The sequence below is a fragment of the Cyrtonyx montezumae genome, unplaced genomic scaffold (genome assembly GCF_038088225.1).
Source record: "Cyrtonyx montezumae isolate F1298 unplaced genomic scaffold, pur_monq_1.0 scaffold_10, whole genome shotgun sequence".
Classification (NCBI taxonomy): Eukaryota; Metazoa; Chordata; class Aves; order Galliformes; family Odontophoridae; genus Cyrtonyx; species Cyrtonyx montezumae.
This window is the reverse complement of record NW_027071826.1, coordinates 6,116,992-6,143,966: the sequence shown is the minus strand read 5'-3', so window position 1 is coordinate 6,143,966 and position 26,975 is coordinate 6,116,992. Positions and strand designations below refer to the sequence as shown.

Genomic DNA, 26,975 nt, shown 5'->3' with positions numbered 1-26,975 from the left:
AGCAACAGGCCAAGAGGTAACCGAAGATGCAGACGGAGATGCTGGCAAACAGCATTAGCAACAGCTACTGTTGTTTTTGGCAACAAAGAAAAAAGCAAACTATAGTAAATCAAATAAAATTAAACACATATCAGCAATAGATGCCCTACTTTTCTTTTATTATTTTTTATCTCTTTTTACCCCCACAGATAGAAGTAGTGTCTTTGTAAATCACAGAGGAGAACAGACTACTTTACCAAAATTTGTCTGCTGGTTTGAACAAACACATCATGTTTTGGGCAGCAAATATATTTGCTAATAAAATTAAAATATGCATGCATGGTATCTTGTAGGTGACCTGGAGTGCCATTTGGTGGGATTGCTAACAGTCTGAATATCAAACTCTGGATCAGAAATAGTGTACTTTAGAAGAAAGTTCAGTAACTCAGACAGGATGTTTTATATAGAAGATGGAAGAAAGGTTTCTTTTCTCTTCATGTTTTCCAGGCTCTGGCTAACGAACATAGTATTTTAGGTCTCAAATGAAGTTGCAGTGAGTTTTCACAAAAGGACTCTAAGATCATAATACGAATGTGATGTAATATCAATATAAAAAAATATCACTATAAAATATCAATATAAGGAAAAAAGGCTCAGAATGATGTCAGAACTAAACCAAGTATGGCGCTGGAATTATTCTTGAAAAAAAAACTGCAGGAAAGAGTGTACTGAAGGGCTCCCATTGGCTTTTGTGAACTAAAAGCTCTCAGCAGTAGAATTTCCTTATTCCAACATGTTCTTTTACAGACTTAATAAATGAAGTATGGATGTACACCTCTAGAAATGCAGTGAGGAGGTAACTCTACTTAGAGGTCACTGCTCACCTGGAAACATGCATACTAAAACCAGGCATGACTCACAAGCACACAATTACATTAGATATTTGGTTACTCAAGACAAGTGAGCAGTCTATGTCATCTGACTATTTTTTTATCTGTATTTGAGCTGATATAGCTCAGGTGGGAGCCACTGTTTCTTCGAATGAACTAAATATGGCTTAAAATGAATTTTCCAGAGGTGTTTTGTGGTGCCTTTGCAAAAGATGCCTTTAACTCCTCCTTGCATTCTCTTAAAATAAACTTCAGTGCTATTTTTGATATATTCTCATTCAAGCCTTGGTTATAGCTTCTTGCTATAAACACTTCTGGAAACCCCAGCACTGAAGAATGCTGAGAGCTCCGTATGTATGCGGGTTGAATAACATGTCAAAGTTGCCACTTAATAATTGAATATGACAGGTCTTATCCTAACACATCACAGATTTTATACTGGTTCAAATTACTCTATATTTACTGAGTTATCTTTCTCTGGATCTGGTATCTAGACTTCTCTGTGTAACAGATTTGTAAAGCTAATGGTGCTGCATTTTTATCTAGTGGCAAATAAGCTTCCAAACTCATTAACGTGTTGTATATGTAATGTGTGTTGCAATTATGCTTTCTTGTTCAAGTGCAAGGACAGTCTAATCTCCTTGGTGTCCTTCAGCACACTGTAACTTTTGCACCTGTTTTACCTTTTGCCTCTGTAACAGGATGTGGAAGTTTGTGGTATTCCACTTTGCCAGATAACTCGGGATCAAATAATACAGTTTTGAAAACTAAGTCACTCATTCACCAGCTCCTCCCCATCAGCAATGCTGACAGACCTCTGCCAAATTATACCAACACTTTGTCTCACAAGTTCAGGATTCACAGTATATGAACCCCCTCCTTGTGTGGCAATTGCAGCAGGCCATGTCTTTTCTTTGCCTTCTCTGCATTCTTTCTTCTAAATACAATCTATACCACATTACACAGTTGAGAATAAGGAATGCACGATGGATTGTACAATGGCACAGTGATGTTCCCCATCTTACTCCCTGTTTCTTTCCTAATCTTAACATTCTAGTCTCTTTTTGTCATCAAGTACAGTAGAGGCTTGAATACAAATCCTTCTCAGTGTTTTCAAAGAAATCACTACTATAAATGTGCTCATTTAAAGTGAGAAATCTGCATTTCTTCAACTAAGTCGTTAAACTTCCAGCAGTTGCTGGAGCACCATTTTTGTTCTTGTTCCGGTTATCTATTTCTGTACTGTCTGCTTAGTCAGGATATTAAGCTGCTATTTGCTATTTTCTATTTAAATCTAATCAATTCCTGTGTTTTTCTAGGGTTTGTAGCTTCGTAATTTCAGCTCTAGCTCCCATTCTCATCTGCAGACAATTCCTTTCCTCCTTGTCATTTATCTGTAATTCCCGTGCAGATCTCTCCCTGTTCACCTGATTTTTTCAGCAGTAAAATTACCCTATTTGCTTAACCTTGACAGTGGACTTGGACTGTAGAAGTAAGACCCTTTCCTTCACTGTAATCTCATCTCCAGTCTAAAATGTTGCTCCAGATCTCGATTTTCCACGCAAAGAAATACTTTATGACCTATAGTGATTGCAGTCTCTTAAGCTGCCTTTACCACATCCATTGCTCAGGGAACTAAGCTTATCCTCCTGCTAGGTTCCTGCCTCTGTTGCAGTTTATTTATGGTGCTCTTCCTCCTGCCATGCCTTTGCCTATTATTTTTCTCAGTATTTAAGATTGGGAAACACACAGCTCCTTCCCAACGTCTTTATTTTGTTTTGCTCAGCATGAGGGCAGTCCTGCCGATGCAGCACTCCCCTGAGGATTTGTGTTTACACCTGTAACTAGCACTTAGCCATTTCCTTCCAAGTATCTTTGCTCTAAACACGTCTGTAACAGTTTGTTCAAAAGCTCTGTGGAAGTGCCCGTCTTCAAAGGTCAGCTCTGAACGAGGAGGTAACTGGAAAGGGAAGAAGAAATGGAAGGAGAGGTCGTTTAAACTGCGATTTGTGCATACTCCGGTGGTACAGGGGACAAGGAAAGACATGGGCTGGTGCCCTACTTCCACGTGTGCTCTCAGCCCCCAGAGGCGGCCCCACAGGCAGCGCCCTCAGATCGCAGGGATTTCTGGAACCTGGAGCCTCCAGAGGTTAGGGAGCGACAGCTGGAGAGATCACCGAGGAAGACACCGCGCTGCCAGGAGCAAGCAGAGTGAAACTGGCAGAGAAGGGAAGTTAACAAAAAGCTCGGAAAAATAAGCCTAAAGGAGTGCCTGGGGCTAGAAGGCAAGTAAAGGAGCTGGGGGAGGGGAAGGATTCAACAAAAAAAAAGGATAAAAAAGGTAACTGGGGAATAAGCGAGAGCAACCAGGCTTGTTGTGCTAGGAGGCAGCTAGCCAGCTGCAGGGGCGAGTGAGATCCCACCAATCTTACCACACTGACTACGGAAACAGACTTCAAATACCTCCGTGTCTATACACAGAGAAGAATTAGTTCTCATTTGGGCAGTTGAGTCTATGACCCTAAAATCCTTATCCCAAATGCATATCGGGAATTCAGTTCCTGAGGGCATGGACAGTGTTATCACAATAGCTGAGACATGGAGGCACACGGAGGCAAGCAGCACAAGCTTCTTATGACTGAAATTTGGCACTGATTGTTTTGATCCTGACAAATTTGATCCAAAAGTGAACAAAAAATGTCAGATCATACTGTTTCAATGAAATTGATGGAGCAGAACAGTTACTTTGATGCAGCATTCCACCTCATTCCCTTTTGTTAAAAGATGCATCAGGAAAGCCTTGTTCATATGCTGCTGTGCCTCTTCAAACAGCACCACTGCTTCCTCCAGAACATTTTCTCTTTTTGGTCTTTCTTCCTGCTGGCCTGAATAATTAGTTCTCTGGGGAGATCACATCTTTTCTTGCTTACTAGTATTGGTACAGGGAATATCTGAACTAATCCCATGGTACCACTGATAATGCTCCTTTTGACTTACAGGAGATCTTTATGGAGCATTGTATGACCCTTACTGTAGACAAACACACACTGGATGCGTTCCCTGAAACATTTACAAGCTCCAGTTAAATCCATTTATGTTTATTGCTCAGCAGAGTGGGTCTTCCACTCTGTTATCTGTTTGGCAGTCCCGTTTTGTAAGCTCCTATGTTAAGAACAGACAGGATACACCAGCATGGACGTTGAGCTCTGTATTCCTGCCTGAGTGGCCATAACAGATGGTCTATAGTGGAACCTGAGTCACAGAAAACGTGAAGGGGAACAAACCTGAGTCACTGGTGCAAAATCTGTTTTGGAGGACTCCTGACTGCTGTTCTGACTGTTTGGGTGCTAAAAGGACTGGTTGAGGAGCTGCCATGGTAATTCCTTTCTGTGCTGTTTTAAGAATCTGTTTTGTAGAACAGTAAGGCACTGTAACTTTTAAAAGAATAAGCTTTTCTTGTGCCTCTGTCAGCAGTGGAGATACAGTGATTAAAAACCTTGTTTCTTGTAGAGCTTTGGGAAGGAGTGCAGGTATTGCATGCATGACTATTTTCAGACCTGTGCACTTCCCAAGTAACTGCCCCTCCTAAATATCAGCAGTGTTACATTTGTATCTCATGTCGTGATCGTAAAGCTCCTCACAGATGGAGATGTTCCTGACCAAAGCAGAAAAAAACACAACAACCTGGGGAAAAAAAAAAAAAAGGGAAGGCAACTCTGTAAATGCTGCTGGCCTAGTGCTAAAGAAAAGGTAAGATCTTTCTTTATTCACCAAAATCTTGTATTTTTCTTTAATTGTTACAAGTATCACTTAATATAAAACACATGCTTAAAATGCTTTAAATGGTCAGAACGGACAAAACCAGATGAAGCACTTTCCAGAGAAACCAAACTGAGTGCATCCTTTACCCCAGTGCAGAACTACTTCTGCAGCTGTTTCACAGGGACAGAATGAGAAGTAAAAACCTGCAGGCAGGACTGCAAACTGGGATAGAGGTCCAGAGTTTTACCCCTTCTACAGCAGAGGCTTTAACAACCATCCATATCACACACTTCAGTTTTAGATTTAATTTAACAGTGGGAAGACCTAAGCACAGCCATTTAAAATGACATGCTCAACTTCACCTAAGAAGCCTGCCCAGCCATCACCCTGCGCAAGAACTTCCCTTTTACAGCTTGCCATCAGTAACCTTACGAGCTGCCTGATGCACTGTTCAGTCCAGAAGCAAACAAGTGTAGAGGGCAGTGATAAACAAAAGCAACAGAACTGAGTGCACATAACAAAGCAAAATATGTGCACCTGCAGGGTTGGTTCCTCATTTACCACAGCAGTGGGAAGTTAGGTAAAATTTTGCAAAAACTTGGTATAAAAACCAAACTGACTTGAATTATTCTCTACAGACTGTGGCTTGCACTTAAATGATTTTAGCTAAGCTGGTATAGGTGAACTTAAGAGTTTCAATTGTATGTAATGATTCTGCAACTATGGCACAGTTCTAACCCAGGAGTACAGCTGGCTTACAAAGATGACACTACTATTAATTAAAAGCACATGGAATTTTGTTTTAAAAGATGTCTTGACTGCTTGTCTGTCCATCTATCCAGCAATAAAAGAGAAGGGAAAGTATTAGGACTGTTGCAGTAAATCATTTCTTGAGTGGCAGTACTGTCTACTCAAAGGAGAAATAACTGGTAGGTCAGGAGAAATGGATGATGGGGTGAAACAGGTCAGCAATACTGCAGATAGATCACCGTCTGCAAAGTCTTTGTATTGGCATGTGTAAACTGGAATACAGTCTGTGATGGGCGTGACATAGCAGATGCTGTTGGAATTGATTGTAGCGCTGCATCCAGTCTTGGGTGCTGTGGTTTCAGTAAAATGTGGATGGTTATGAGAGAAAATGGGGGGGGGGAATATGTACATTCAGAGGGCTCACAAGGGAAAATGGAAAATAAATGGTTTGGTCTGCAGATAACAAAACTTATTTGGGGAGACACAGAAGAGGCACAGTGAGAGATGCAAGGCAGAACTGTTCTGCTATACCTCGGTAGCAGAGAGCTTTTATTTATTGAGTTCCTCCTTCTCCTTGGGGCTGCAGCGAGGACTGGACCAGAGAACTCACCTGGCTGAAAGTCAGTGATTCTGAAAGAGCTTTCCCAACAGCTTCAATCACTCTCAATTACATCCGCCTGAGTCCTAACTCCTCTGTTACACCAGCACTGCTGCTCACGTCTCTGCAGAGTAAACGAGTGGGCAAGGAGTGGTTACTGCTCACAGGAGTGGTCATTTCCACGGTTTCAGCACTCAGGACCTGAACAAACAGGGGATGTAACCCCCTCACACTGCCCTTCACATGCATCAGGGGCCTTTGGCTATACCAACCCAGCCCTGCAGCCCTTAGGATTCATTTTTTTTCCCCACCAGAAATACAAACGCCACAGGGGACAGCACCCTTCAACACAAGCAGCCACGCTGTGTTCTGAAAGAAATCAGGCCAGCAAGTAAACGAATTTAAACAAAAAAACCCCAGCGGTTCGCGGTGCTCCCCTATAAATACACTTCAGAAAAGGCGAAAGGGAGCGAGCGAGCCAGCCTGGCTGGAGATCCCTGCGGGCACATCCCTGCACACCGCAGCGGGGCCGTCCGCCCGCAGCCCGCCCCGCGCGGGGCCCAACGCGGCGTTCTACCTCAGCAACGTCAGCTTTCACCTCAGGGCCTTGGCCTCACGGATTTCGGGCTTTCACCTCAGCCGACGCGCCCCGCTCCCGCCCGGCCCGCGGAAGGCCGCTCCTCCTCCAGCCGCGCTCCGCTCCCTTTCCCGGCTGTCCCGGCGGCAGCGGCGGGCGCCAATGAGGCGGCGCGTCCCCGCGGCGGCGCTCGGGTGGGCGGGGCCGCGGGCGGGGGGCGGTGGCAGCACGCTCGGTTGTGAGTGAGCGAAGGAGGGAGTGTGTGTGTGTGCGTGCCATGGCCGGAGCCCGCTGAGAGTGACAATAGGAGCGAGCCCGGAGCGCGACCCCGCCGTCCACCGGGACCCCGCCGCTCACCTGAGGCACCCGCCGGCGGAAGAGGCCTTCCCTCCCTCCTTCCCTCCGCGGCACCGCCCGCACCGCGCCCGCCGCTCCCCCTCTCCTCGCCTCGGCTCCCCCCCGCTCTCCCCCCCTTTGCCCCCCCCCCCCTTCCCCTTCCCTCCCTTTCAGCCGCCTCCTCAGGGCCCCCTCCGCACGGCTCCGCCGGGAATGTGAGTGAGGCAGCGGGCACCGCAGGCAGGGGGCCGCGCCGAGTGCATGGGACTGAGCGCAGCCCGAGCAGCCGCCCGCTCCTGAAGCCGCCGCCAACGCCGCCCTGCGCCGGGGAGGCCGCCAACGCCGCCGAGGCCTACAGGCTGCCGCGCCGCCGCGCCGGGGACCGAGCCCGGCGCGTACCGCACTCCAGGCATCGGCCGCGCTCCGCCGAGCCCGGCTCAGGCCGCCGCCGCCGCCTCCCCCCCGTCTCCGGCTTCTCAACCAGGAGGGTCAAGGTAACTCCATCGCGGCGCTGGGAGGAGGAGGAGGCCCGGGGGGTGGGGGGGAGCTGCGGGAGGACATGTTCCAGCTGCGGGGCTCCCGCCGGGAAATGACAGCCGATGGCAGCGGGCGGGAGGCGGCGGATGGCGGCGCGGCGGCCCTGGGCCCTCCCGCTGCGCTCCGTCGCTATTTTCACGTCCCCTCGTTCCCCCCCCCCCCCCCTCATCTGAGGTGCGTGGCTTCGCCTTCCCCCCGGCGCTCCATCCTGCGAGAATAAGACTCCTCGCTGGGAGAAACACCGCAGCTTTCCTCCACGCAATAAATAACCTCACGCTGTTTATTTTTATTCCTATTTTTCCTCTTTCCCCCTCCCCCCCCCTCCCCCTTCTGCCGTTGGAATCGCGTGTTTCGCCCCAGTAGTGCCTTTAGGAGAGCAGAGGTTCGTTCGGAGGGACGCCAAAAAGGGATCGGTGTTTACCACGGGGGTTGTCAGGCTGGATGCAGCCTTGTGGAATTAGAATTAGGCTTTAATAATTTATAACGCAGGTGAGGGAAACTGTTACTAAATTTACAGTGAAGTGTCGCCGAGGCTCGGCGCTGGCACTGTGATCCTGCGGCTCGGCGATCCGCTCCGGTCGCTGCCCGTTGTTATTAGCGTTATTATTTTGGTGATTTCATCTTGAGAGAGAGTGCAGGGATGGTTACACTCCAGCCGTGCACGTGACGGGCAGAGGAATCTTTTTGATGAGATGAAACAAGGCCAACAGATCCGGCTTTTAACTGTGTATTCCTGCTGCTATTTTCCATAATTTGGGTTTATGTAACAGGTAACTTTGTGCTTATGTGTATATTTTTGGTGGAGCTTTGGAACCTTAGAAGCGGGTGCTGGAGCACAGGCCCTTCTATTTCAGTTTATCTGACTTTTTTATTTATTAATCCCAGCTGGGGCCTGGATGCCCCGGTGATGGGGGCATTTCTTTCCCCCTGGGTGGCAAACAAACCCGGTGCAAGGAATGGGATCGCGTTGCCGATAGTATATTATATTTGGAAAGCATGAGCTGGTGGTGGAGAGCACCTCAGGAAAATGAAAAAGATGGTGTAAGGCTTTCTCGTGACGGTAATGCCAGCTGCACAGCTCAGCATCTGGTGCTGCACATGCTGTCTTGGAGAAGCTGTGGAGTTTGTACTTCCATTTTTGAGAGATTCAGTGCGCGTATATATATAATTTTGCATTAAACAGTTCTTATCTTTCTGAACTTGTTTACAGCTGCCTTAAATTGTGCTTTCTAAAGCTTCTCTTGTAAGAGACAGATCCAAATAATGTCTGTTTCAGTGGCTTTAATAATTTATGCAGCGTATGAGTAACCAAATATTTTAATAAAATAAGTACTTGAAAGTGTTCTGAATTGTGTGGCATCAACTTCTTTTAGCCTGCGAGTCACTTTGGTAATTGAAGTCAACAGACATTGAGGATGAGTAATGCTTTCCAAGGACATGTTCTAAGACCCTGATCCTGCAAGTGCTTATGCCGATGCTTAACTTTGCACGAGTGTGTGGCCCTACTGAAACTGGCAGAGTGCTCTGCCTAATAATGGTATTCCTAATGTGAATAATAGAGGTGCACATGCTGGTAAAGTTAACTGTATGCAGAGCTGCTTGAACTATGTAGGCCAAAATTCCTCCTATCTTATTTTCCTGACATATTACTCATGTATTGCACCAAGATGCAGTGTGTCTTTTTAACAGGAGAGACAGGCTGCTAAATACAATAGCTGGTTGGAGGAATTCACTCTTCAAAAGCTTCCTTTTGGTATTTCTCAGTACTATCGAATTAGCAGCATTACCAGGCCATGCCTTATAAGAAGAGGCAATGCTTATTTTTCAGACTGATACAGTTGGGAAACAAACAAACTTCTGCTTGCAGAAACCTCTTTTGGCTCTCTGCCTCTCTGCAAACCTTGTCTGGCTTGTGCCCTTAGAACTATTATGGCTACCACACTGCTGTTACTGCTGAAATGCCAGAACATTTGTGTGTCAAGAGACTCAGTACAAAAACAGAACGTCTAAAATGGAGAGTGAAGAAACAGTATGTGAAATTTTGTCAGCTTTAGAGAAATTGTGAAGCATAGCAGCACTTTTTATGGTATTTTTTAATGTTGCTGTAAGGTTTTGAATGTAGGTGTAGTAAATAAACTTTATTTTCTTCTGTCCTGTTTATTCTGTCCTGTGCACTTAGATGACTCTGAAGTGAAAAATATATTCATACCTTCTTGAGTACCCGTCGTTTAGCTTGCAATCTGCCTTCCAGCATGAGTTCAAGTTACTTTGTCTCACGTGATAGTCCAAGGCTTCAATTCTTTCATAAAATCATATCATAGAATCATAGTATGGCCTGGGTTGAAAAGAGCCTCAAAGATTGTCTCATTTCAACCCCCTGCCATGGGCAGGGTCACCAACCACTACAGCAGGCTGCCCAGAGCCACATCCAGCATTGCCTTGAGTGCCTCCTGGGATGGGGCATCCACAGCCTCTCTGGGCAACCTGTTCCAGTGCATCACCACCCTCTGAATGAAGAACTTTCTCCTAACATCCAACCTAGGTCTCCCCTGTCTTAGTTTAAAACCATTCCACTATTGTCCTATCGCTATCCACCCATGTAAACAGTCTTTCCCCCTCCTGTTTATACTCTCCCTTCAAGTATTGGAAGGCCACAATGAAATCTCTTCTCCAAGCTAAACAAGCTCGGTTCCCTCAACCCTTCCCCATAGGAGAGGTGCTCCAGCCCTGGGATCATTTTAGTGGCCTCCTCTGGACCTATCCCAAGAGCTCTGCTTCTTATGCTGGGGGCAAGTTTACAGGTGTATGAAGTTCTGTTGACACAATGATGTCATTACTTGGTTAGAATTTTTCCTGTTGTAGGGTTTTTGGTAAATGTGAGACAGATAAAACAAGGGAGAGAAAAGAACAATTGCAGTATTCCTTAAATTTATTCCATAAGACCTGCTATATATTGGTGGGTAAGTTGTGTGGAGGAGGGCGGTGAAGTCAGAGCAGGGTGGTTGGAAAATGTCAGTTAATCTTTACGTATTTCATCAGTTTTGGAATGCACTTGTAATACTTGCTTTTGTTCATTAGGGATATGTCCTCAGCACCAACTACTCCTCCATCAGTGGATAAAGTAGACGGATTTTCTCGGAAGTCCGTCAGAAAAGCCAGACAGAAGAGGTCACAAAGCTCCTCCCAGTTTAGGTCTCAGGGCAAGCCTATTGAGTTAACTCCCCTGCCTCTGCTGAAAGGTAAGCTCAAGAATGATTTTTAATTAAATACACAAAATGAAAAACCAGAAGTAAACAGTTTTACTCTACAGTTGACTTCTAAACTGAAAGTGTTCTGTTGCCAGAAATTGCATGGAAATTTTGCCAGTAATGAGGAATGTTTCATACCAGAAATGTATGTATTTAAGCTCTACAGAATATTTTATCTGTGACTCGAGGGTGTGGTAATTGCTTGCATTACTTCTGGAAGTTTTAAATGCTAACCTGTACAATGACTTGAATTTTCAAGGCACCCAGGCTGTGTGTGTGGGTATTTTGGTTTGTGAATACTCAGCAGATAACACAAACTGAGCAATAGTTCTGGTGAGGCCCAGCTGCCTTGTGAGCAAAGGGAAACTTGCATGCAGCTCCTGGCTTCTGCTGGGATTTGGAATGGAAAGGTGCCACGCGCTGCAGTATCTCAAGAGGAAAGATGCAGGTGTTAGGCAAGGTGCTACTGCTCGGACAGCCTGTGTATCCTCACTCCAGTTGAGTTTCTGCAGGAAAATTTAACTTCTAATTTGGGAAAGGAAACGATGATCCAGCTTACAGCTCTTAAAAGGCTGACGGTATCTCTCTAAAATGCTTCCTCTAAATCCTGTTTGGCGCTGAATTTCAGTACAAATCCAGGGGCCAGCAGCTTCTCGCAGAATTATGTGTGGTGTGGCAGAAGGGATCACCTTCTAGAAGCCTTTCCTTTCACTGAATTCTTACTCAGTGTTGTGATTTTTTTCATTGTCATTCTTCTTTCCTGTTATAAGTAATGGAGCTAAGCACAATTTGTGCTGATTATTCTGGAAAATAGAAAGATGAATAGGTTTAATATTAGGCCTGTTCATTTTTGCTTTGTGGGCATGTAGATTTCCCAGATCTCTTCCTCTACCCATTTGACAAATTTGGTAATCAGTACTGAAATATGCAATGAATGTATAATTGCACTTTGGTTTGGTTCATAACCTTGCTTCTTCATAAGAACAGAGAAGTTGCAAAAAAAAAAAAAAAGTAATCACACAGCTTACATGTATCTCTTAAATTAAATTAAACTTGGATTGCAGGATTTGTTCTGCTGGAGTTGTCATTAAAATAGTTCAGACTTCTTTCTTTGGAATGTGTGTGAGAATGTGCAAATAATCATACTTGCTCAAAAGAGAGGTCCCAAGGACCATCTAATCTCATCTGACCCCACTGTATTAATCTGGCAAGGGCTGATTTGGAAGTGTAAAGGAGTCTGGAAGATCAGAGTGGGCCTGGAGTGCTTCCACTGCTCTCCATTTCTCAGACTGTCTTCTGGTGCTGGTGGATTTGGTGTTCTGGTTTGTAGTGAACTTTCTTTTGTGAACTTTTCCAGTTGTTCTGTGAAAGTACGATGAAGAAGCAGATGCTCATTTAAAGTCATTTTAAATCCCACTTGTCTGGTTTTGCTGGTCATTTTTGAGATGCAGATCGTTTCCCTTAAAACTACTGCTTACTGCATTACAGTAAATAGAGTTTGTCCTTTGGCTTAAGTGGCTACATTGCTGAAAAACGTCTAGATTTGTATTTGAGTGTTAAAATTATTTGGTTGTATTGTATAGTCCTGTTCAGTAGGTGGGCATGTGCAGAGGCATAAGAAACGTGTTGGCTCTGTGTGAGGATGTGATCTTGCAGAAGCATAGGTGTATGCAGGTGCTTATTGTGACTACTGTAGCTAGAGCTGTGGATTGAGACATAAAGCTGTAATAAGATAAAACACATGGAACACAGAGAGGGTTACTGAGATATTTATGGTTAGTGTCATAATGAGTTACACTGGTCCAGCTTCAAATTAAGAATCTGATCTTGTGAGTTGGTTTACTCTCTTTGACTGAATATGGATTCCCATAGGCACAGGGCCCTGTACAAATTAGGATTTGGGCCTAATGTACATTTGAAACAGCAGTAGTATTGCTCCCTGCTGAAGGGACACCAACAGTTAAAAACTACTATTTAAAATTATTCTTGGTCTACTTTGATTATTGTAACAACTGGAATTATTTAACCTGACAGAAGGGATATTTCATCTGCATTTTTCATGCTTTTCCTGGACGATTGTCTGAAGGTACTGATCTTCAAACTTCTGAGCTTGCCCTTACCCTCTAACAGTCCTATTCAGTAACCACGATTTCCAATTTTATTTTGATTTCAATCTTTAAAATCAGAAATCTTTTTCAGCAAAATAGCTTTTTTTTTTTTTTTTTTTAAGACTGAATAATGAGATCAGCTTGGAGATCTGTGTTTGCTGAGTATGCTTCTTGTTTGGGGCAAGTTTCAAGTTCAGTTAAACCTGTTTGAAAATATTTCAGTATGGGAATTTTTTAGAGGACAGACCTTGAATTTGACCTTAAACATTTTATATTTGTGATGGAGGGGTTTTACAGACAAAATCACACATGCTGTGCTCCGCTTTCCTGTTCCCATCTTCTTTCCTGTTCCCCTTGAACTATATTTCATATTGATAGTTGCAGGCTATTTTTTTCTCTCGGAGAATCACTTGTATGGACTTTGTATCTTCTTTCATTACAGGAATAAAGTATGCAGCAAACTAGATAAATGCTTTGTCCGTTCTTTGCAAGTTTTTATGCTGTGCCTGTCACCATAATGATTTGAGCACCTTCCAGTCGTGTATTAAGTGACGTGACTACGCATCTGTCACATCTTATCTGCTCTCGTTCCTTTCCCCAGGGGCAGAGTCATATATAGCAAAATGGCTTGTTTTGGTAGTGTTTTAAAGCAGTCTGTTCCTTTCTGTGGACATACATGCCTGCATTGCAAGAACAGATAAGTCGGAGCTGTTGTTTATTTGGTAATAATAACGTTTCAGGAAAAAGAAATAGGAGGCAGAATGTGTTTCAGTGTTATGTACAAGGCTGAATGATCACTTGCCATTTAGGGAATGTAGTGAGAAGAGCTGGACTTTTCAGCGGTGCTTATTCTGTTTAAAGCACAGGGGAATTAAGTTGTTACTGTGTGTTTTATTTTTTTTTAATTAGCATAAGGGTGTGTATTGTTTAGCTCTTTGTGAACAAACATTTAATGTATTTATGAGATGCAGGTGCCTTCTGAGGCCCTGTTGGGCTGAGTCAAGACTCTCAAATGCCTCAAGCAAAAAAAGAACTCTTGCAATTGAGACTTTTGTGTTTTCTGTTCTTCTACGGTCAAGACTTTTCTGATAATTTAATTGTTGTTATTTACTGTACTCTAACTAAACATAATTTGGAGTTGTTTTGTAATACGTCTGATGTTGAATCTAATGTTTCAGAAGCAGTCTTTCTTCCTTTGTTTCAAGAATTGCAAACTGAAGCTGTGGTACAGTTGGGCTGCATATTTAATGTATATGATCATAACAAGGTTTAAATCTCACATGCATTTAAGTGCTTGCATGTTCTTGTCTGGTGTGTCTTGCCCTGTGTTACAAGGCTTTATGGCTTGCCTTTGCTTCTCCAGAGGCTCCTGGTATCAGCAGGGCTGGCAGGTCCCTGAGGTAACTGGTTTGTGGCAGAGTCCTGGTGGAGGGCCCTGATCTCCGAATGACAACATCCACCTCTGTGCCTTGGGCACATCCACACAGAGTTTACCCAAGTTTGTGGCACGCCTCAGAGCTTCTGTAGCGGAAGGTGGTGGTGTCTGTTGTGTATGGTTGGAAAGGGGTGGTGCTTACCAAAGGTTATTTTACTTTCATTTTCTGTAGGTACTCTTTTTAACTTAAAAGTCTTTAGAGGAAGATCAGCAGGGATGCAACACTGGTTGGAAAAAAAACATGTCCTACGCTGTAATAGTTAGCACATGAAAACAGAGCAATTTCATTATTACCTGTAGAAACAGAGAGAGTCCATTCCTGTTTTCTGCCAGTGTCTGTCATGTTAAGGGAGTGTCCAGAGGATGAAGATGTGCATGCAGATGAGTAAAAAGATCATATGGCTTACAAATCAATGTTGAACAGAGTTGAGCAGAAAGCTAGCATGTGATTCACAGTATTCTCCTTATTCCTCTATTCACATTAAAATGCATAATAAGGTCAAGCAAACCATATAAAAGTAGGACTTAAGTATTAAAGTGGTGTATCCGATTTTTATAATTTCAAGGGGTGCCTATTGTTTCCTGTCATTCTCCCACATTTTCCAGCATTCTCATGCAGTGTAGTTACTTCCAGGTTTATTTTTGTTGAAAACAGGCCTTGACTCAAACTATAATTTTTATTTTAGGCAATTTTTCTTTCTTAAAATAGGCACTTGGAACAGAAATTCTCTGTCAACAATACCAATTGCTTTGCTACCTCAATATTATGAAATTTATTGAGCTTCTTATACATTTATCAGATAGTTTCCATGGCATTAAAGAATTGCTGTAGTGACAACAAAAGAGCGCTGCATAGTCAGTAAGGGAAAGTCTTTTGGTTGCTGTTTGCTTTTGATCATTATATTATTTCCCTACAGGTGAGATTTTATTCTAAGCTTTTCTTAGGAATCGTGTCTGTAGTCCAAATGCTGAAGTTCCTAAATAGTCAAAAATGCTTTCAACTTGGGAAGACTTTTGCCTATGTGAGAACTGCAAGATGTGTACCCTCCTTCTTAAATACATTTCATTAAAAAATGCTCTTTATCATGCATTAAAAATATTTCTTTCAGACTAAAGAAGTGTACATATTGGGAAGTGGTAGTTATTAGCTGAGTTATAGAGGAAGAAAGCTTGGATTTTCTGTTGATTTGCATGAGAGTTGGCTGCTTGTCATTTCTATACTAGTCTCCATTTATGAAATTTGGAATCTTCACAATTATCAATTAACTATTAATAAAATATCTGTAGTTAATACTTTGTCCTAATTTACAAACAAGAATAGAGGATCATAATGGCTGTGACTTGGAAAATCAAATTTTGCTTTATTTCTTTAAGTGGAAATAAATCCTCATTTACTGTCTGAAAGAGACCTTGGAACATGATTTATTCTGCACATAATGGCGAATCAAACATCAGTCCTGGAACTTCTGTAAGGGATTTTGCACTTGTTGTGACTGAAATAAATCTGGACATAGCAGGCTGTCTCTGTGTAAGATTTAGGAAGGGGACCACAGTTCCAGAAGGAAGAATGGTTCATCCCTACTTTTGGCCTTACTATGTGTGGGGTTCCTGTCATGCTCAGTTAAACTGTTCACCTTTTCTTGTCCTCTTGGCAGTTCTTTTTGGGTATATATTTAATGTCCTCTTCAATTTTGAAAGCATCTGGTGGTTGCAGTGTAGATTGGTTTATTCCAGTGATGTTCAGTGTTTCTGGTTGTTATAAAATCGGTTTGGCAATTATGTTCTGCTTTTTGAAAGTTTCTCTGCAGGAAAAGTGTATCTGTGGAAATGTTGGCTTGGAAGTCAATGTCTTAGTGAAACAAAATAAACCTTTGCACGTTGACAGTATATCAGTGAAACTGCAGTTGGTGAGAAATCCTGTTGGCTTAGCCCTCATATTCTAATAATCTCTGTTTCCATTCAGCTGTCTTTTATTTATGTGTTCCTAGGCCTAGTTAGAAATGTGGATTCTTCCTTCAGCCTGTGTTTCCCTTGCCCAAACCTTCAGTGTAATAGTCTTGCTTTCTGAATTTCTCACGCTGCTTTCTGGAAACATTAAGGAATAATCATTCCCACTTCTTTCTAATTATCTTAGAGACCGAAGTGCCTTACAGTAGCTGTGTAGTAGATATTTCTGTACTCTTCACAAGGTTGAGTCTAAAATCTTGATGATGATTTTCAGGAATGTCCAAACTTCACCATCATCAGAAAAAAAAAATTTCAGTCTGTGTTTGTGCAGTATGTCTCTATAATATGCTTCCCAGTATTTTCATTTATCTGTTAATATTAAAGTGCTCCGTGTCCAGGTGTATCTGTGATGAGTCTGTAATAAAACCTCCTGTTTCTGTAATAAGTACCTCCTTTATGTTCCTTTTCCCTGAAGTATTTTTAACAAATACAGATTCTGGCTTGGGTGCACAATTATTTCTATACAGTGTATGTGGATGTTGAAGTATAGTGCTGCCTTTATTTATAACTTCTGATCATATGGAGCTTTATATTGTAAATGTATGTTTTCCAAAGGTCTGGAGTCATGTGTGTGGTTTATTACTTGTGTTTGTGTGTATTAAATGCGTATAATACACATCTGTGTACACAAAAAACTTAATATAATACAGAAAGTGTAGATATCAGGTTTTTTCATTTTTCTGTTTTGTTTTTAAAATACAGTACTTGGATGCTACTTCTGTCCATCAATGAAGTTTTATAGTATGGAAACAGTGCCTTCATGTTTATCCGTTGTAAGCTCACGCCTTCCTGAAAAATGAGTGCTTTCATTTGCACTTTCTGGGGAGTGGGAGGACAATAAACTATTTTTAGACTCAGGGTAACTTCCTTTCACCTACAATTTGCTCATTCAAACGATTGCTGTTTCTTTGGCTCAGTTGTGCAATGGTTTTTAGCCATAACACACAGGAGGACTCAGTGAGTTCAGCGAGTTTTGGTGGGGTTGGGCTTCTGTGGTAATCTTGGTAATTAACTAAAAAAAAAATCAGCAAAGGACACGTGTTATTCCTTAAAAACTTAAAAATCTTTTAGAAGAGTGCTAGCATCTTGTTTCAGAAGTCCATGGCTGTGTTGGTGTTTGTTGCAGATGCAGTTGTATGATTTTTGTATTCTGGAGGCAAAGCTCACAGGAGAAGTTACACTGCACTGTCTCATATACGCAGGGGCAAGTGTTCTGGGGGTCTGGCTGTTTAAAAATGTTTTGCCTCCTGTTTATTGATTTAAACCTTCATGATTTTAGTGAGGTGCTTCAGTATCGTGTGCCCTTTTGGTTGAATTGGCAGAGCTGGTATGGTGGTGGACTTGGACGTAGAGTTGGTATATTCTGAGCGTGGTTTTCTGCTAAGAAAAGAAATAAAATGCTGCTGCAGATATGGTCTTGAGAGCCTTTGTAACATGTTTTAGAAAGCTGCAGTAGCTGTCCAAGGAACGAGTGTCGAGTACTCGGTGCCCCTCAGCTGCTGCACTTGATGGAGGAATTGTTTTGAGTAAAGCCTTAAAGCTGAGCTGCAGGGGAACTGGTTTTGATCAGAAGTGCTAATGATTTATAATAGCTTGTAGGATTTTTCAATGGCAGTGATGTGTGTAATTTTGATTTTTTTAAATGTACTTAGATGTATTTAATGAAAGAATGCATTTTCAACCTCCTATAGAAGTTTATTTTTCAAGTCACAGCATGTCTCATACTAATTAACTGCTATATTAAATAGTATCGCTTGTGAACAAAGTGTATAATAATTTCATTTTAAAACACTTCAACAGTGTATGATGTTTTTATTAGTGCGTTTGAATAAAATAGAATCACTGCTTTGTATTTAAACCATTTATTGTTTGCCACAGTTTTGTCCCTTCTGATCCATATGTCAGGTTCTCAGCTGTGGTAGTTATTGAAGGTGAGGTGCCTAATGCCTTCCCTAGCATCTGCTGGAGTTTATGGCAGAGAAGGACCACAGTGAAAAGGGGTCAAGGTACAAGCTGAAATGGTCAGAAAGTGAGGAAGAGAATGAGCCTCTTCTGGGTATCTTCCTAACAGGAAAAACAGAAACTGCATTGAACACCATTGGACGTGTAGCTAGCTCATCTGTAACAGTGGTTTCATGTGTCCTCTGACCTGGACAGCTTGTTTCAGCCATGTAATGCGGTACTTCGTTTCCAGACAAGTTACAGGAGAGGTGGAGGCAAGCAGTTTGTTACTCCTATTATAAAAGTTTATACATTGTATGGTGAGTTTGAGCCATAGAATTTGAAGATTTAAGAAACGGATGCATTTGCTGCAAAACATCGTTTGCAGGCTTTGCCTTCCTTAGTTGGTGGTATTTTGGGGAGCCTAAAAGAAATCATCAGTGATACCCCTGGGATGATGAGTAGGTGCAGATAACTGTGTGTAGTTGGCATTAGAAGAGCTCATTCTTAGGATTTGACTGCTCCATTGGAGGTGATGGTTAAGCACTCACATACTGGAATTTGATTCAGAAAAATCCCATACCTTTGTGAAGCATTAGAGCAGTGAAATAAATGTTGTTGCGTAGTTACCCACTGTATACTGTTCATTGTATGTGGATATAAATGTTGTTCATTGTGTAACGTGAGGGAAAACTGTTTCTTCAGTTACTCTTTTATACTATAATTAAGAAGATCGAAGATTGGAAGATTAATCGGAGATTGATAATTAAGAACTTGAAGGGGTTTGGAACTTCTTGAGGTGCATGAAGAAGACTGGTGCTAGAAAGAAGGAACAACTGTGTTTTGTGCTGGATATGGTCTATGGTTTTCTGCGGGATTGCTGAAGGCTTTCAGGAAGCTGCAGAGAGACGTGTGAGATGTTCCCTTACTGTTTTCACCATGCCTGTGGTATCTGTCTCATCTGAGCTGGCCTTTTTTTCGCTTGGGATTTCTTTTTGTCTCTGCAGTGTCATCGATCTCATGTAGTATCAACTTTCATTGCTTCTCTCTTGTGTGCTTGTACCAACCAAGCGTACGTTTTTCAAGTTTTTAAATGCAGATTGCAATGAATTTGTTGGTTTCAAAATTTTGGATGTAAATTCAAGTTGATAACGGGGATAGTCAGAAGATGAAGAAGGGGTTTTAGGGCAATTAAATACTCTTATTTCTGTTACGAGAACCATTAGGATGTAATGCAAATACCTGAACTTCCATTAGTTGGCAAGTTTCTCTTGTCTTCTCCACTTCCAAATTACAGTAGGGCACAGATGATATGTGCAGAATGTTTTTAAAAAAGAAGATGTATCTAGGAAGTGTTTTCTGAATTCAGTTAGAGCATCTGCCTTTTCCATCAGTGGAAACAAAAGTGATGGTTACAGCTGAGGCAATCCTTGAAACCAACGTAGGGAACATAGTCTGCTTGTTGAACACAGTGTTGCCAAAGGTGAGGAAATTTGGCAGCCAGTTATCTTTTGGTGTTTCAAAGAACCTTTTGGAAGTGGATTTTGCTGACAGGAGCTGAGCTGGCACTGTATCACAGGTTACTGTTGTTCCCTGTGTTGCCCCTCTATTCCGCCCAGCAAACATTGTCCCTCTTTTTTTCCCTTCTTTGTTCTCTGTGACTGTCTTCTGTATTCCGCTTTCCACTTCGGACCTCTGACAGATACAATTCACTTATTTTTCCACAAGAGGGTGATAAAACTCACCCGTGCATGTAAAAACAAACATTCCAGGTGGAGTGGCTTGCAGAGGTTATTGAAAATCTCAATATAGTAAAATCAGATATATTTAGAAAGAGGAAAAAGAAATGCCTTTTTGTCATCTTAAGCTCCTTCAGTGTGTTGCAGAGGTTGTTTGCACTTCTGAAGGCAAGATGAGACCTGTCAGGTTGGAGATCCACCCTGTGAAGTGTGCCAGTGCCATCATGCCTCTGCTGCTTCATCACACCTCACTGCAGGATAGGCCTCCTTCCCCTCTGTTATGTTCAGGCAGTTGTCCTCCTCATCCCTTCTGCGCCATATATTTTCTTGATTTTTTTTTTCCCCGCCTATTATTAGAAGAAACATCATCTTCACTGTCCCAGTGCTAAGAGACTACGGTGGTTGAAATTTATTCTCATCTTTAAAAAGCACAGTAAGTGTGGAAAAGGCAAGACAGAAAAAATAGCTGCTACTCTGATGTACTTCTAGTAGGGAATCAGTGGAAATCTCTGCTTTTGACAAAACCTTAATCTTAGCAGTTATTTCATTCAAGATCAAATTCAATTCTAGCATCTAGGTATAGAAAGGGACTATTGGTTATGGGTCTGATGGGGGAAATAGTTATGAGTCCTTCTGGGAACAGTAATGAAGATGGTGCCTAAAGTTTTGACACAGGATTTGACTCTTGGAAAAGTGGTCTATTTGTCTCTGAGAGTGCTTGATGGCAAAGCACGGCGGCAGACCTTGTAGGTGTGTGTGGGAAGGTTGAGATGGAGTGCTTTTAGTGCACTTTGAGGAAGAGGTAGTGTGTCACAGTTGCTGTTAGGCAATATTTTGGATGCCATAAACTAAAAAAGTGTCATTGCTGTAAACTGCCTGAGAATATCATCTGAGCTGCTGGATTAAATCTTGTTGGCCACAAGTGAAAAAAGCTGCAGCGAGTCCCTTAATATTGGAGAACTGAGAAGTGGGATCTGCACTGTGGGCTAGGGATAAGCTGAGGGTGAAAAGGCTCCTGGAAAAATTCTAGGCACTTTGTCATGGTGCATCAAAAGTAGCCCTGGAAAGGAAGGAGAAAGGAACAAGATGCTTGAGGTTATCTTTACCCCATATTTCAATTACTGTGATTGTTTCCTAGGGCAAGTCTGTTCATCTTTCTGTGTCCCGTTCTCCCTTAGCTACCTCATCCTTAATGAGTGCAGCTCCATTCAACAAACAACGTGTGGATGGAGCACTCTGCTGCTTGGGCAGACAGGGCCAAGTTTAAGGTTGGTTCACATGACTTGATCTCAAGCATAACAGCTCTTACCCCTTAACACAGAGGGGGACAACCCCATCCCAAAGTAACCCTTCTACAAAGGGGAAAAGAAACCACAAAACCCAAATCTTTCTTTCTGCGTATGCTTCTGAATTGGTTCTGAGAGAGTACATTTGAATTTACATTAGCCGTGGAGAAGTCTTAAGTTTTGAGGTTTTTTTGCCTTAATGAAGGAATGTCATAGCATCTAGAAGCTGAAGTGAGTGGCTAGGAACAGGTTTTGAAGTGTCTGTCTTACATTTCCGAGTTGCTTTTATTTCCTGTCTGGTACAGAGCAGCCACTCCTGCTGCAGAAAAATTTGCTAATCATGGATTTTGCAGAGGAAGACTGACTAAATTTGGAGGTGGCCTCATTTGACATGAGCAGGTTGTTGGTCTCCCCTCATTTTACTCCGTTGATCCGAGCATGAACAGGCGTCATACCAGAGCAAAAATTAATCTGGGAGCCAACATCTTCAAAGTTGGTTCACTTGTAGTGGAATGTGCCAAAGTTTCCTGGACAATAAAAAGCAAATAGCTTGGAAGTGGACATATTCTTATGTTTATTTAGTTCTGGATATGTATTACGCTTCTGGATTGAACCCATGATATTTCAGATAAAGTTAATGGAAAAGCTCTGTGGTGATAGGCAATATAGAATAGCAAAACCTCAGGTATTTTTTCATTACCATCGGGCTCTTTGGGTAAAGCATTCAATGCTTAATAACATTTTTGCTTGTATAGATTTAAATGTCTCAAGCAACAGGATCTGTCTTATATCTGGAGTAGCAGCAAAGATAGTGGGGTAGAGTGCCTCACTGTACGTGCTTTGGTTTGGGAGAGGAGGCAAATGGGTGAAAGGGAAAGGTAAGTCAGCCTTCCCCTTACTCCAGATTCAGTGGCTAGGCGGCAGTGCCTCCCCCTCTTTTCAGCTCTTGTGGTCAGTGCTGTTTCTCTGCATTATTATTTCCCAGGTGTCTTCTGTATACTGAATATCAGTATTTGGGATTATTTTTCCCAGATATATTAGTTGGTGTTTTTCCAAACTGAATTTCACTTTGTTTTCTGGCCACATAAAGAATTTTCTTAAGTTCCTTCGTGTTATTTCTGACTTTGCTGCTATTCCAAGTTTGATGTTTAATATCCTTCTAGTTGTCTATATGCTATTTTAATCATATAGATCATTAAGGAAGTTATTAATATCTGGGCTAAATTGATTCTTAGATCTCGCTGGCATTTCTTTCCATGTGGATACTTTATTAAAGTATTCCTTATTAAAGATTCCTATCCTTTCATTTCTAGGCATTTTGGCAGTACTGAGTTTCTGTGCCTTTTCTGTTGCCCCCACCCCTCAAACCCCAGTATTGGAACCAGTTTTAAACATCGGGCTTTGGGATCAAGAGAAGTTTGACTTTTGTTTCTCATGCTGGAACAGAGCAAAATTTATAAATCTAATCACAATCAAAACTGAAGTTGTATTATAGTGATTGCAAATACATCTTCACATTGAATTCAACGTGCTGTCTTTGTGCTTCAATTTGTACAGTAAAGGTTCTTAAATGATAAATTATTAAGTAAATATTTTCCTAGTGGAATGTGTGTTCTATTTTCGTATGTCATCTTGAGAACAGAATGTGATTCCTTTCTGTAGGGTCAGCTGTTTGAAATACTTGCCTCTGTTTGTTCTAACTGCATAATCTATAATCCTCAATATGTCTTTAATCCACTTTATCTCTTACAGTTCTGCATCTTTGGGGTAAGGAAGACTGTAGTAGGAGAGAGAGAATTCTGGGATGTAAAGTTTGGAGAGATCAGTTCAATTTCTGAAGTCAGTACTGATAATCTTTGATGAATGCCCCACAGAAGAAATGAAGAGTTAAGGAAATTAAGTACTCATATTTTCGTTTCTATGGAATGAGCAAATAATAAACAACAAAGAAGTTTTATAGTATTTCCTGTCTGGGGCTATGATAAAATGAAAGATGAAATGTACTACCAGACTAATCTGAAAAATCACCTGCAGCCTTCAGGGAAAGGAATTGATTTATTTTAGTTAGATTTACAGTGGTTATTGTGTGAAGTCAGATTGAACTTAGGGATGTTTCCCTTCTATGTATCACTAAAGTAGAAAACTGATTTTTATTTATTTATTTTTCTAGGGCTGACTACATGGAATCGAGTGGCTCCATTACCTAGAATAAATAGTTGTGTGTAGGTGACAAACTATTTAAATAGGCAAGATGTGACCTTTAAACAAATTACTGGTTTTGCTAGGGGTGTGTGTTTTGGTGGACTTGATAAGTAGTGCCTTTCTCAAGACACAGATGAAGGGAAGACCAGGCACGAGCAGCCAGCTGTCAAAAGCTTAGAAGGTTTTCTTTTTTTAATTTAAATAAACTTTAAGAACACTGTTCTTGAGTGAAAATCTGAGGCAGCCTGCTGTACTGGGTGATCACTACTTTCCACAAGTGTTAAATGCAAATGTAGTCGACTTTCTTTTCTGAGTGTTGCTTCTGCGTGCTTCAGTAATTGACAGCAATTGAGAACTGTTAAATAAAATCAGTTGTCAAAGGTCAGGTTTCTATGTTTGTCTAATCCTAAGGCATTAGGTCCCATTTGTCAGGGGATGATGGATTTCTCATTTTGCTTAGTGACAAATAATCTGATGTTACAAGGCCTTTCTGTTTGAGGGGGGGGTAGGCAGCGATCCCGTTCAATGGCAAACCTGTGCAGCATGGGTCGTTGTTAACGAGGGCACGCTGCTCAGCAGGCCTGGCCTCCAGCACCATCAGCATTTAGCCCTACTTTTTTAAATGTCGTTAAGATAAACGTGAATGTTTCTGGTTTCAGATTGTAGAAGAAGATTGAGATCAGATATGTTAAGGAAACCTGGCACAACAGTCCTGGTGTTTGTTGTTCTTTGCAGAGGCCGGGAACGCGTGTCGCACTGAAAATCCACATTCTTATAATACTGAACAGAAGGAGAACGTTAGTGGGGAATGTCAGGATTACACATCTAAAAAACTTCCGAGAATCCTGTGAGGAGATTTAAACTGTACTGAAGCTTGTTTTCATGAGTAGAGATTTCCTTTATAGGAAAAAAGACATACGTAAAGCAGCACGGGCCCTGTTTGCCCTTAAAAATGGTTCCATCTCACCCTTTCCCCAGGAGGACAGCAAACCAGCTAAGGGAGCGTGTGAATATGAACACTGAAACCTCTGCTGCTGCTCCTGTAACACCAGTGCTGTTGCATCGCGTGGGTGCAGGGAGGGAGGGCCTGCAGATCTGACTTGTGCTGCTAACAGAATTTCCAGTGAGGAAATAAGTGGAAATTTGCATTTTTCCTTTTAGACAACTAGAAATTGTCTAGCGGGGCATTAGCTTTGCTGCTTAAATTCGTATTGTGCTCTCCGTACTGCCATACCATTTTCAGTAAAAGAGCAGTTGCATGGAGACAAAGAGACTGCTGATTTAAGTCTTCATAGAGGAGTCTTTTGTGCTTCGGCTGTGGGAGGATACTAAATGTAGCCGAGAGGTTGGCAGATGCTACCTGGACCGCAGCTACTTCAAAATATTAAGCGGCTGTTGAGGTTCGCTTAAAAAACATTTGATGGCTGAAAGAATTCCTGGGGAAAAAAAATGACAGGCACAGGAGTTCTTGTTTTGAAATGCGCTTATTGTCTGGGTTTTATTTGCTCTTCATCTTGAATAATAATAGCAATACAGTGGAGTTAAGTTGCCAACTCCTGCAAAATATCGACAAGGGGGAACCGACCTAGTCCTTCTTTCTCTTCCCACCTGTCCTGCAATATTTTGGTAAATTATATTGGCTTATGTAACACCTTGACTTCTCTTTTCAAAGGGAATAAGGACTGTTTTTGATTATGTAAGTTAAGCTCAGAGCTGCGTGGTGTTGTCTTCGGAAGTTCTTAGGAGGCTCAGTGTGTCTGCTGATCTTAAGGTTTTCCTAAGCTGTAACACTCTAAAAATTTACCCTAGGGGTTTGCTTTGTGCTGCCACATTTGAGAGCAGTGAAGCAGGGTGGTGGGACTGCTTGATTCCTTTTGCCTGCAAGCTGCATGCTCAAGAGATGTCTGAACCATCCTTGTTGTTGCACTGGACTCTGCTGGGCCCTGGAGCTATCCCTGTTCCTCACCTTGCTGCTGAGCTCTCTTAGCTGTGTCATTTCTGACCCATGAGGTGCTGTGTGGGATGCATGAAATGTGCTACCCCAGCAGTCTGGGTTTGTTTTGCCTTTTGAGGGTGGGGAGGGGAAACAGAGAAGTGGAGTGAAGCTGTTGTGCTACATGCCTAAATGTAGAGAGGAGGCCTAAGGAAGCCATTGCGCAGGACCACAGTAGTTAATTTAAGCAAAGAGTGTGAACTTCTAATTAATTTCTGAGTGTAGTTCCCTTTATGACCTGTTCCATGGGTAGGGTTGATGACGGGATTGCTGTACTGGGTCATTGAATAGTTAACGTTAATGAAGGTATTTCTGCTTCTGAAGCCTGGGTTTGCACGCGTGTGGGTATAAGCTTTTTCAGTAGAAGGCATTTGTTGCTTAACCTGGAAAAAAGTCAAAAGAGGTGATTGATGTTTTGTGCCTTTACAATATGTCTGATTTTGTATGCCTGAAGCTTCTAGGAGCTGCTGCAGAAACTGGGGAAAATCTCCTCCGTGTGTCTCAGCCATAGCTCACGTAGAGCCACAAAGCAATACTCACATGAACCAAAATCTCATTGAATCTGAATGGAAAATGCAGTTCTCCCTTGCCTAATGATTGCAGAAGTGATCATTTCCTGGGGTGCAAATTTCACTGAAACCGTGGAGATTTCTACAGCGTTATCTGAAAGAAGAAATACTTTTCTCCTCCGGCGTGCAGCAAAAACATAGCGAAGGCTTTATCACAGAATGTGTGTGGGGCTGTCCAGGCAGTGTGCTCTGCATCCTACAGAAGGATTTTTCACTTCTCATAGATGTTCCTTTTAGTTTGCTTTGTACAGTGACAGTTGTGGTTGAAAGTTCTGTATGCAGTTTGATATTTTTCTGAGTTTTCTTGCAAAATTTCTAAAGGTATTCTTCCTTTCCTAGGTAGAAAAAAAATATACTTTTGCCCATATTAAATGTTCACTTGAGGGCTTATCTGGCATCTCCTTGCCACTTGGCACAGGTGTTTCTTGTGCCCCCTGTAATACTTTTGCTTTGTCCACCAATGCCAGCCCAAATCTGGCAGTGTTTTGAGGCGGTGGAAACTATTTTCTGTGTAACAGCCAGGTAGATATCGTAATTAGGAACGATTGAGCATTTAGCATCTGTTATTAACCAGAGTGCCTGTATGTCATGCTTGCAGAGATAGACGAGCGTGATTTGTTTCCTCGTAGGTGTGACAGAGGTGTCAGCATGACTTCTGTGTGTGGCATGGCGAGATTGTGCTGGGAGGTGGGATGCTGGGAGGAGCTGTAGGAGGAGAGCAACATCTGAAATGATGGAAGAAACAGGGAAAACGTCTTATGTGATACATTTGAGGGGAAAAATACTTTGTGTTTTTCATCTGAAGGTTGAGAGGAGGTATGGTCGTCGTGTGTTATGGGAAGAAAGTACTAACTACTACCAGAACGCCAGAACTAAGGCATGCACTTGTAATATTGAAGACGAATATGTGCTTTCAGAACTGCATAAAGCGTGGTTAGATTCGGTGTTGTATGCTTCTATACCAGGGCTTCCCTGAAAGCTGTGTGGCAGTTGAGTGCAGTTATGGGGTGCCTCTATG

The 26,975-nt window shown here is 42.2% G+C and overlaps 1 protein-coding gene and 1 long non-coding RNA gene across 4 annotated transcripts in view; one reads left to right on the top strand and one right to left on the bottom strand.

Annotated features, from left to right (window-relative positions):
- Positions 1-3,543: 3,543 nt before the first annotated feature.
- LOC136056619 (uncharacterized) lies at positions 3,544-6,701 on the bottom strand. Its single transcript, XR_010622961.1, has 3 exons — positions 6,614-6,701; positions 5,992-6,103; positions 3,544-4,553 (listed from the first exon to the last, which is right to left on the bottom strand). It is a non-coding gene; the product is annotated as an uncharacterized LOC136056619 (long non-coding RNA).
- A 579-nt stretch (positions 6,702-7,280) lies between these two features.
- PPP2R5E (protein phosphatase 2 regulatory subunit B'epsilon) overlaps positions 7,281-26,975 on the top strand; it is a 67,669-nt gene continuing 47,974 nt past the window's right edge. For 2 of the 3 annotated variants that reach the window (XM_065748932.1, XM_065748916.1), the window contains exons 1-2: positions 7,281-7,386; positions 10,508-10,668. In XM_065748932.1, the coding sequence (XP_065605004.1) occupies positions 10,512-10,668 (157 nt within the window). In that variant the 5' untranslated portion in view covers positions 7,281-7,386; positions 10,508-10,511. Of the gene's footprint in view, positions 7,387-10,504; positions 10,669-26,975 lie in introns of all 3 variants that reach the window. The other variant, XM_065748924.1, reaches the window with a different exon arrangement.